General features: G+C 46.7%; 1 protein-coding gene across 1 annotated transcript in view; it reads left to right on the plus strand.

Moving 5' to 3' along the window:
* Window positions 1-9,246, plus strand: part of LOC112406112 (zinc finger protein 516-like) — a 66,127-nt gene extending 56,881 nt beyond the window's left edge. Inside the window, exon 6 of the mRNA XM_024754803.1 lies at window positions 5,061-9,246. Within this exon, the coding sequence (XP_024610571.1) occupies window positions 5,061-5,120 (60 nt within the window). The 3' untranslated portion in view covers window positions 5,121-9,246. The remainder of the gene's footprint in view (window positions 1-5,060) is intronic.
* Window positions 9,247-11,554: the final 2,308 nt, after the last annotated feature.

The following is an 11,554-nucleotide window of genomic DNA, read 5'->3' on the forward strand; positions in this document are numbered from 1 at the left end:
GGAGAGCTGGGCGGGTGGCCAGGCGCTCAGGACATGAGCCTGGGGAGACACATCGCCGTTGGGTACCAGCGCTGAGATGCGGGAATTCCATCCCGAGGGCAGTGGGGACCCTGAGCCAGGGATGACGTCACCAGTGTTGTGTCTGTAGGACAGTCGGGTTGGTCTGGGTCGGGGATGGATTGCGGAGGTTCCGGACAGTGAGCTGAGCCCCGCTCTGGAGGTGCTTGGGGTCATCCCAGCGAGACCCAGAGGCGGCCTGAGCTGGGGTGAGGCTGCGGAGAGCAGATGGGTGTGGGGATGTTTGGTGGCAGGAAGAACTTGGGGGTTGGATGCAGGATGGGAGGGAGGGGAAGGGGATGGAGTGGACCCGGGTGCTGGCTTCAGGCTCCAGCTCTTGGGAGGAGCCGTTCCTGGAGCCTGGAACGTGGCAGGAGGAGCCGGACAAAACCAGTTCCAGCTGACCTTCAAGTCAAGTTTGTGATGCCTCTTGGCGGGCGAATATGTGGGTTTGAAGTGGGTTTGATCCTGGTGGAGAACATATAAATATTTAATAGCTGTCAACGTTGAAGATCAGCCAGTTCTACTCCGAGGGACTCAGTAGCCTGAATTGTTAAGATGTTGGGTTATTGAGTAGGAGACTCTAACCTAGACCTCAGACCAGGCAGGTGAACTTCACCTGAGTTTCCTCATTCGTAAAATGATGACAACAGCAGCACATACTTCTGTACTTGCTGAGAAGATTAACGAGGGCGGTGGACTGAGCCTGGCAGAGACCAGACGTCCAGCACGTTAGCTGTTGTCGGTTATTCCAAGAGTGAACAGGTGTCCTGAGCAGCTGGGGAGACACGGGCGCCGTGTCTGTGTGCGGTGCACATGCGTGTAAACATGTAGATGCACGTGTTGTTGCCTGTGTGGACGTGCCCGTCGTGGACCGTTGTGCTCGGTCGTCCCGGCCACTCCCTCTTCTCAGCATCTCCCTGCTTTGTCAGAACCTGGTCGTGTGCTTGTAAACACCCTGGTTTTGTCTTGTTTCAGTCTAGCTGCTAGTCGTGCCTTAAAGGGACGATGGGAGAGCTCTTAGCTTGAGAAAAGTGTTGGCAACATAAATGTAATTCCCTAGTTTGCTGCCTTGTGTTCAGACGACATCACGCTGGCGGGCAGACGCTATGTCTGTACCCACAGCCATACGGCAGCTGCCCTTACTTTGCTGTATTAATATCTGAATTTCCTATGTGAGGTAATCCTAATGTCATAATATACATACGTTGGAGTGGATTAAATTCAGTTAATTTAGTTACTTGAGGAGGAATAAAAGTTTCCTTTTTTGTGTTTACAAGGTCATACATGCAGTTTATTTATTTCTTCTTTTCTATTATGGTTTATTACAGGATATTGACTATAGTTCCCTGTGCTGTACGTTAGGACCTTGTTGTTTATCCGTCCTATATATACTAGTTTGCATCTGCTAATCCCAACCTCCCAACCCATCTCTCTGCCACACCCCTCCGTCAGAGAGTTTCGTTTTGATGTGCTTTTGGTCGTGGTCTCTTTTCTGCACGCACACTGGCTAAGCCCCTTCTGTGTTACAGGCTTGCACTTGAACTCGAAGATCCCAGAGCGGTTTCTTTATCAGCACATTCCTCTGTTGGGTGGGGTGGAAAGGATTACCGACTCCCTGGAAGTTAAAGGTCTGGATTGGGTAATAGTAGGGTATCAGATAGTTTGTTCCTGGGCACAGTATCTATTCTGTAGGCATCCCGTTTCTTTGCATTTGTTGTAAAAGGGTTTGAGCCCTGGCAGCCAGGAGCCCTCTTCATTAGTGGTGCTTCCCTAGCTGTGGGGATGAATCTTCCAGCCCTGGGGAATAAAGGCACCCGCCGCTGGAGCCTGTTGTATTAGGAAGATAATTCTGATCGTAAGAGAAGCTAATATTCCAAGCAAAACTCTGCGTAAGAGGAGGAATTCACGTATATCATCATTTTCAAGATGCTTTGCCATAGATTTAACACAACTGAACATTTAATTTCTAGTAGTCATCAAAATTCATTAGAAAGAACATTTTTTGAAAATAATATGCTTTTTAAAATATTGGTATCACTGCGCTATGGATGTTAGAGAAAAGAGTAGGGGGGGTTTCTTTAATGTTGTGGAGAAATTTATTTTTCCAATTGTATTGTTCGTTAAATGTTAGAAATTAAATAACGGTCTTTCTAAAACCAAGAAAAATTAACCCTCTCTCCCTCCATTCCCCTGGTTTTGGGACTTAAAAGACCAGACCGTCTTTTGCTGAAATATGAAATCTGGTGTTACGACTTGTTTGAATTCCTTGCCAAAATTTATAGACTATGATTAATAGTTTATTTTTTATTCTAAATGTTATTTTTAAATGGTTAAGCTGGAGAAATAATTCCATTAATCAAAATAAAGGGAACTGAGGAGAAAAATGGCAACCTAATTTGTCTCATTTTTAGCTGTGGAGATTAGAATGCAAACGATGGAGAAATCCCATAGGCTGGTATATTTGAATCTATGTATGATCTGTTTTCAGTGTCACTTTTAGATTCTCAGTATCACAGATCGCATTTCAAAATTCAGCTGGTTTGTCTCAGTCGTTTTCTTACTCATGTAAACCAAATGTCTTGAAACACAGTATCCATTTTCCCACTCGGTGTAGCATAAGGTGAAAAGTCGTGAATAGTAACTAGTGATTTATCCAAAATGACCTGTAATAACGCGAGTCCCAGCTAACTGTTGGCTTATTGGGAAAGGTCCTTGTCAGTAAGATGTTCCCTGTACATCGTTAAGCGTTTAGCATCACCACGCATGTCTAATGCAGGCCTTGGTCCACGGAGGCCGAGAGACTCACCTGTGTCCCAGAGGATATATAGGCTTTTGTGTGTGTAGGTCACTTACTCTCACACATGAGCACATAGGCATTCCTTTACCTTATAAGACAAAAGGGGAAGAAAAAGTAGGCCTCATCAAGTTCCATAAGTCACTGTTCATCCCTGGAACACTGAAACGCCTTAAAGAAAGATAATATTTATTTCTGAATAAATATTGTTCAGTTTTACTGAAGAGTCCACAATTCACACAGCTGCAATAAAGAAAAGCCAAATTTTCTGAAAGCGTGCTTCTCATTTTCTGATGACTCTTTCTTTGTGGGAGAATAAAAGCAACTTGTTTGCGCTCAGATATCATGCGTCCACTTAATTTAAGTATTTCTGTGACTCCTTTCTTCCATGGTTGCATTTTCCCCTGGGCCTCATTTCTCAGATGAATTTCAGTCATTTCTTAAAAACCCTATATAGGACTGCTGTATTGAGGAATAAGGTGTTGGTCCCAACGAATCGGAAGTGAAAACAGCTCTCTTAAAAGTGAGATGCTGAAAAAAAAAAAAAAAAGTGAGATGCTGTTTGAACACATCCCCTCATTTATAAAGAGAAACTTGGCATCTGTGCCTCTAGATTTGTGGACTGAATTAAACAACCTGGTTATTCGGGTTAGCCAGATTTTGCAGTCCCTCTAAAATACATAGCTTTAAAACTTTCTGAGCCTGCAGCGTAAAACTTCAGTCCTTTACGGACAGAGGGCCATCTTCATGCTTCTTCTCTAACCATCCTTTTTCCTTCTTCCAATACAAGTCTGTGTATTCTGGTCCAAAGGAAGGGAAATCCAAGGAGGTGCCTGGATTGTGTATACAGAATCTAGACACACACAACACATGTGTTCATACACATTCCTTGCCCATTTATGGACTCCCCAGCAAGTCTGTTTGCTACATACTTCCTCAAAACGTTCAAGGCCAGCCACCTAACAGCTAACAATAACTCCTGTTTTTCTGTCCGTAAACACAAAGGCCATTTTCCGTCCTCGAATGTATCTGGAACCAGTTCCAAATGAGCCCTGTCGATGATGGATCTCCCCACGGCGTGATGTCGCTGTGGAAAACATCCTTCTCAGTTTACTGCAGGAAATTCACCATCTACTTAAGGAAGTTTTATCACCTCTCTCATTCCGTTACCGTTTCCTACATTTCAAATAAACTACTGTCCGTACCACTGTGCCCACTCCCCCCAGCCCCCCATAAAATTTTGTTGAGTATCTTTCTGACTTCCGCTAGATGTCGACTGGTAGGTGTCGTGAATGCAGAGCTAGTTTTACGTAGGAGTTTTCTGAAACTATTAACTAAAGAGAGGCACTTAATTCATTATGTCAACCAGACCCCCCCCCAACACACACTTATTTCTAGGGTTCCTGCAGGCATAGCTGGAAACCAGTTGGAATTTCACACAAGCGAGGCATTTTATGTGTACATGTTAATTTCAAGCTGTTGGTTTTACTTCATGGAGACTTCAGCTGAAGGTTAATGCAGTTAAGTAAGATTCATCTTGCCCTGTCGTGTCCTCAGATTGTAAACTCCATTGTTCAAACAGCGATGCTTAACACGTCGTGCGAGAGCCTTCTCTGAAAGCTTCGGCTTCCCTTCATTCTCATTTTCGTCTTGCAGTTCCCTTGACTTTAGAATAACCCTTTCTATTTTTCCAACGTGGTAATTATTTACGGAAATGGGTGGAAGCTCCCTCAGGTGCTGACAGACCTATGGGAGTGCTGTACTTCTGGTTCGTATGGCCCCCAAATTCAACCCTGTTCTGGCGCTGTCGTTCACCTGTGAACCCCGCTTTGTATTACTCACGGTGCATTGTTGTTTTGAGTCCTCCGGCCCCATCTGGCCATCTTTGTAACCTTTCCTCCGGAGCTGGTTCAGGCACTATGATTTGCTGTTCTTGCATGCGGAACAGAGACGGCTAATGAACCTCTGTAGATCATTGGGGGTGATTTTCTCAAGCTGCCTTGGAAGGCAGGAAGGCACAGTGCAAACATATCCTGCTCGTATGCAGTGAGTTCAAGCTGAAGCCAGGGGTCTCTGCTGACCTGACTCAGTGGCTCTGTGAAGGTTGCTGTTTGTGCTTTGGGCGTTGCTAAGAAAATTAATAGGAAAAATGCACTTGGAAACCAAAGGCAGAAATGAGCTTTTCTCTTGTCTCTTTTTTCCCCAGGGGAGAGACCATTCTAATGCAGATACTGTCCAAACAGTGCCTCTCAGAAAGGGAACCTAGAGACACGCTTTCACCATCCCCGGTGCCCCGGGACAGCGTCCGCAGTTCCCTTGTGGATGTCCCGACCGTGACCCTGACCGCCCCGTGGAAGAACTCCCAACCGGACACCTCAGATCCTGCAGCCGCTGGGCGGAGCGGAAGCTGAAGGGAGGGCTTCTCCTTGTTACACGTTAAACATCAACAAAGATGCTCGACTTAGAATTACATGTAGATATTCTATATGCATATACGTGCTCACCGACCATAGTCCGTATTTTCTTATAATAAACGGTGGAGGTGGGAGCCACGGTAGGAGCGCAAAGCATCGATATTGTTCAAGACAGGTTTGAGACACTGGAAGAAAGATGCTCGTGTGTGTCGGACAGAGTGAAGCAGCCAAGCACTGAAACAGAAGCCGCCGCCGCTGCTCCGAGGCCTGTTGGAGGTGACGTCAGAACAGACGGCGGAGGGGTCCAGGTTGACGGAGTTTTGACGCTCTGGCCTCTCCTTGTCTTAGTGGGTATTTAAAATAGTGAATAAAAGAGGAAGGATGGGCCTTGAGGTGCTGTGGAAACAGGCTCGACGGGGGGCGGGCGGGTGACAAGGTCCTCCTTCCTCAGTGGTCCCATCGCATCCCCTTGAGGGCCCTCTGCGTTTCCCAGGTGTGTCCCTCTCTCCCATCTGTGCTCAGTGAATCCGGCAGAGGAAACACATCCGGGGGAAGGCTTTTGCTGTGCTTGGGAAAAGAGAGCTGGTTGAGCACTAAGCAAAGCAGGGTTCTTTGTTTATTCTCAGGACCTTTTGGTAACAGGGCTACATTCTGCAAACTGCTTACAACGGAAGACTGCCTGTCTTAACAAATGATCTAGCCACTGAACCCCCCCTCGATTTGGACCCTTTTAGTCCTAGCGGGAGGATCCCCTGAGCCCAGGGGGGGCCCAGGTCGCCGGGGTCCTGGTGTTCTGGGGCCTCCTGCGCCCCCCTCCCTCCCTGCCTTCCTGTCCATCTGTCCCAGCAAGTAGGTGTCTTTTCTTCTTGGGCGGGGGGCGGGGGCCTCCATGGGACGAGTCCCTTCATTCCCAGAGCGTGGAGGCCCCCCGGCCCGTGGGTCGGACAGCTTAATATACCTCTTCCTCAGTCGCGCAGATGCCAGTTTTAGCGGTGGGGAGTTAAGGGCCGTCACCAAGGGTCTTAAACCTTGCAGTGTGCGCAGTTAAAGTTGTACTCCGCAGATATGTTTTCTTGTCCCGTTCCCGTGACACCACGTGTGATGGTAACGTTTCTGAGATTTTTGCACATAATGATTTTATGCATTATCAAAAGTTACTGCTGCCTTGAACGAAAACGTTCTGTGAAATGTTTTGCAAAAGCTTTACTAGGTTTTTTTTAATTGTGAAATTTTGTAAAGGCAGGAAATGGATTAAAACGAGCATATGCTAAATATATTTTTCAAAAAAGCAATAATTTTACATGTACAGAAATTATCCTAATCTTTAATACTGGTGAGAGCGACAGTTTACCTAATACAGCCATGGATTAGTGCAGTTTTTGTAGAAAATGGGCTTCTGATACAAAGACTTGTTTAAACACACACACACACACACACCCCCTAAAGTGTGGTTTTCCTGTTCTAATGATTTGTTGAATTTTATTATATTATCATTGTTGTTCTTAGTTAATGTTTGGTTATGGATTCTACTTGTTACTGAATTTAAATTACTTGACCGTTCAGGTTACTTTGCAACATTTGCAAACAATGCAATGTAACTGGCTAGCTTATATCTATAAATATATATATACATGTATATACACACGCATATAGCTGCATGTATGTGTGTGTATATATATATATATAACTTTTTTACTTATTTTTTCCTGATATTCTTACACCGGCTGTGTACCAGAACGATCTGTCGTGTTGGTGTCATTAGGAATGTCCTTGCAGATACGATCCAGTGACTGTCCTCTAAAGTTATTTTGAGCAAAGTTTCAGAGCTACATTCCTCTGTTCACCCTGGAAATCAACATGCCTTTCTGTTGACTTACGTTCGATCACTTCCATGGTCTCCCCGCAGTGATGGTTTCTGCATTTTCTAGCTTTTATTTTCCTGGCTGACAGTGAAGGGTGACGGTTCAGGAACGCACAGGGGCTCGTGATTCGGTCTGTTTCTCTGTGTTTTAGTTATTCAGAGGAATTCTGTACCCAGAGTGACACGATCGTGTACGTTCTTAGCGTTTCAGAGGCGGCCTTCAGAGCCGCAGGTGTCGTCCCGGGAGACCCCTTTGCGGGGAGCGTGGTGGAGAGGGGCGCGTCCCGGGGTCCCGTTGGCCGGACACGCGGCCCGAGCCAGTTGGAATACTTGTTTCCACCCGGAGCACAGAAATAAGGTTTTCCCTGAATTCAGCAGACGGGGGTCCGGGGCGGGGGGTGGCGTCCAAGAACACCACCCTCCAAGGCAAGCCGTCTGGGGGCCCGACTGTGCTTCCTTTCTTCCACTGAGCATCAATATTGTATTGGTTTGTTCATGTGTTTATGTCAGTTTGACCATAGTATTTAATACGATTTGTGGTTTTCTTATTTATTTAGCCAATGTGTTTTGATTCACTTTTTTTCGACGGATAATTTCCGCATGGTCTCTCTTGTAAGTCACCCTCCGACTGTTACAGACTTTCTACTACCTCTACCAGTCTGCTGTTTCCTTGTTTCTTAACAGGATGTGACAGTGTTGGCGTCAATGTAACTTAGACAATAAAGGGTTTGGTTGTCTACACTGCAGCTTCTCCGTGTGTCTCCCCGCCCCTGCCTGCACACTGCTGCTGGTGGTCTCACTCCTACCCCTCCCCTGCTCGCCCTGTTCCTCGTTGTTGTAACACAGATAATGAGCTTAGAGACTCTTTCAGGTTATTCACTCACAGTCCTTAACTTGAAGAATGAACTTTTAATTCTCTGAAAACTCAGCTGTTCAAAAGCATCTTCTCCGGGCGTTCGCCAGCCGTTGTGTCACTTTTCTCCCCTGGTTCCTGGAAGGCCTTGGGGCCATCTCAGATGGATGCGTTTCACCTCGGTTATGGCACGGTACAGATTTTCAAGCCAAGTGGATTTTTGCCTTTTTGGGTTTGAAAAGTATTCAGTGCTTTAAGAGATGCTTCCCAATATTTACTTATTTATTTTGTAAACCAAGAAAGACACTAGTTTCTTGAAAAGAAGGTGCTCCAGGAAATGGCCCCGGGGATGACGTATGCCACTTTGGCAAGCTTACGGAGCATTGGTTTTGCCCAGGATGTCGAGAACCATCTTCAGATCTGGCCGCTGAGTCACAGGTTGTACAGTGTCAGGCAAACAGTACACGGAGGCACGTGCACACGCAAGGTCATCATTTGGCAGGCCTCTGGGATGTGGCCTTGGGCCCAGCAGGTCGCAGGTGACACCTCCCTGCTGTTGCCCAGGCACCTGGCTCAGGTAGCTGCACCTTCTTTCCAGCGGGAGATAGAGTGTAGCCCACAGGGTCACAGAAGGTGAATGGCAGTTCTCAGTCTGTGCCTGGAACGCAACGCACCTCCTGGGTTTTCACGGCCAGATTCTCTTTACCGACGCGCCGTCTTGAAAACAGGCAAATCACCCCCTGGGGGGTGTGATCGACGCACAAAAAAACGAATGCGTTTGTACAACTTTACTTTTCCACTTTCAGAATGTCTCCGTGTCTGAAGCAGTGTATGCTGTTTCACTGCTTTTAACTCGGGTGTGTTCTAATCGCAGGACATTTTATACACTGAGCAAAAAGAAAGAGGATAAAAAAATCACAGGCCAGGACTTCAAGTGATGGTTTAGGTGCCCCGTAGTGTGTCTGTGTGGAGCGACTGAGGGGAAAATGTTCATTCTTCAACTTTGCTGATTATGCTTTGAGGCAGTAAAATGCAAAAGACCATAGAGTTTGTATTTCTTTTTTAAAATACAAGTTATAACATTATATTTTGTACTCTTTATATTAGAATTTGTAACTAGATTGTTGTATTTAACTCTATTTCTGAAAAAATAATTCAATGTTTCAGTTGTGTGATAAAAAATATTTAGAGAAAACATATTCATTCTATTGGAAACTGAAATCAATAAAAACATCTTGGAGTTCTTGAGATCTGTAAGACCTTTTTCCCCTATTTCAGGAGGTGGCTTAAATCCTCTGACAGCCCGTCTGGATCTGTGGTTTGAAAATTTCTGTTGGCTGAACACACACCCAAGCGTTAGTGCGCTGTATGTACAGAAGCAGAACACACACCCAAGTGTTAGTGCGCTGTATGTACAGAAGCAGAAGAGCTTCTGGATGATTTACAAGATAGTTCATCTAAAAAGATGCCAAGATGACCGCAGTATTGTTTTCAAGTCTTTTGTGGACTCCAGGACACGCACACTTTTTTTCTTCTTTAAAGGTGACTCTGCATTTCTCATTTTCCCCGGGCACCTCTCATTTCCTGACGCCAAATACACACACTGTTCTAAGACCTGCAGTAGATTTACTGCTTCGATGGCAGAAACAGGACTTGGGGGCCTCAGATGCACTGACAGAATTTTAATGTAAAAAGATAACACGTGTTTTGAAGTTAAAAGATCTGTGTCCCAATTGGCAGGAAAAGGAAGGGACGGGGTGAGGACCTGAATGTAGCTTTCACATTGTGTCGGTGCAGAAAACAGAGCATCCAGGCCGGGGCCTTCATGCCCCTCCATTCTTGGATGAAAACGCCGATATGAGGAGTTTGTGGAAGGCCTTGTGAGTTTTGTAAACTGCAGGACCTACCTGGCACGGGGGAGGTTTATGTCTCAGTTTATCTAGACCCTCTCTCTTCCCGGGCGGCGGGTTCTGAGCAGAAGGGTGCTGATTCTAAATGAGGAAGGGGCAGCGCCAGCCTGGTAGCACTCTTGGTGTGCGACACAACCAGAATAGGCCCAGATCTCTGTGTGTGTGTCACCAGGTGTGGGGAATTCCCTCCGGGGAACACAGGCGTGGGACGTTCGTGGAGTCAAAGCCAAGATAGACACTTCCCCCGGTTCTGGGGTGTCCTACCGTGCCCGTGACCCTTCCTTCAGGAAAGCGGCTGTCCTTTCTTTCTGTCCGTCCACTGGTCACCAGAGAGCGGTGTAGATGTCCTGCCACACGCCCATGCGATGTCGTCCTTGGCGGTGGCATTTAGGTGGCAGACGGCGCCTGAACGCTCGCCGTGGCTGTAATCTACCCCTTGCCCTGCTGGAGGCAATCTGGCCGAGCTGCACACACAAAACAAATCACTCCACTTGTGATGGCACCTCTCCTTCCCCCTCGCTGTCTTGCTGTTTGAAAACAACAGCGGTGCATTCCTGATCTGTGCTACTCATGTTCTCAGTCTTACCTTTTTAAAAGGCAAGAGATCAGCAAGTTTATTGAAACAAAATGTGAAATGCGCTGGTCTTTGCCTCTGTGACGAGTTCTTGGAATGTCTGACTTCCTTTCTGCCAACTGATGCACCAGCTCTGGCAGGCTTCAAGGTCGGGGAAGTCCTGCAGGAATCTGGAAGCCTGTGATGGTCACACACCCTTCTCCGGTCAGTTTCCTTTATGGGAAGAGGAAAGATGCAGTGAAATGAAGATTGCACTGAGAATATTTCCTTCCTTCCTTCCTTCCTTCCTCTTTTTCTTTCCCTTCCTTCCCCCCCTCCTCCCTCCCTCCCTCCCTCCCTTCTTTCCTTCCTTTTTTCCTTCCTCTTTCTTTCATTCTCCCTCTCTCTTTTTTCAACTAAAGAAGACATAATGGAGAAACCCATTCCAAGCCCCTCTCCTAACGGGATGTCAGATCTGCTAAGACTAGGGCATCAGAGTGAACCCTTAGCTTTGCTGCCAACAGTTCCAATCTTGTAAGGGCAAGAGGAAGCTGGCCTTTTAGCGTCCTGGGATTTGTCAACAGAAGAGCGGTCACGAGAAGGGTCATTCCCACTTGACTGTGCTCCACGAGTCTCCTTGTGTCACGTTCTGTTCAGTGTTGGGCATGACATCTAGAGAGTGGTTAAGACAAACTAGAAACATTTCCAGGACGGGGTAACAGAAGCCAGAAGAGGGGGTTTCTTTCAGAGAAGACAGGTGTCACACGAGACAGGTGAGTAGTTGCGAGGTGATTGGAGGTCTGCCCTGAGAAATAGCTCAAGTCAGAACTTGGGGATGTTTTGCATTGCAGACCTGGGACTAGTGGGCAGAAGGTACAGGCTGACTTTGGCTTAACAGACAGGATGACCTGAGGGTCAGGCCATTCAGCAGTAGGACAACAGACTCCCTGACCCTGGAGAGGTCAAACAGAAGCTCCATGTTCACATGTGAGGGGATCGGTATCGGGGCCCCTGCGCGGAGAGGGCAGTTGGAACCAGATGAACACGCAAGTCTCATCTGATCAAAATACTTCAGGCTTCTCTGAAATTGTGCAGAAACTCTGACATCA

Source organism: Neophocaena asiaeorientalis, unplaced genomic scaffold (genome assembly GCF_003031525.2).
Source record: "Neophocaena asiaeorientalis asiaeorientalis breed wild unplaced genomic scaffold, Neophocaena_asiaeorientalis_V1.1 scaffold124, whole genome shotgun sequence".
NCBI classification, from domain to species: Eukaryota; Metazoa; Chordata; class Mammalia; order Artiodactyla; family Phocoenidae; genus Neophocaena; species Neophocaena asiaeorientalis.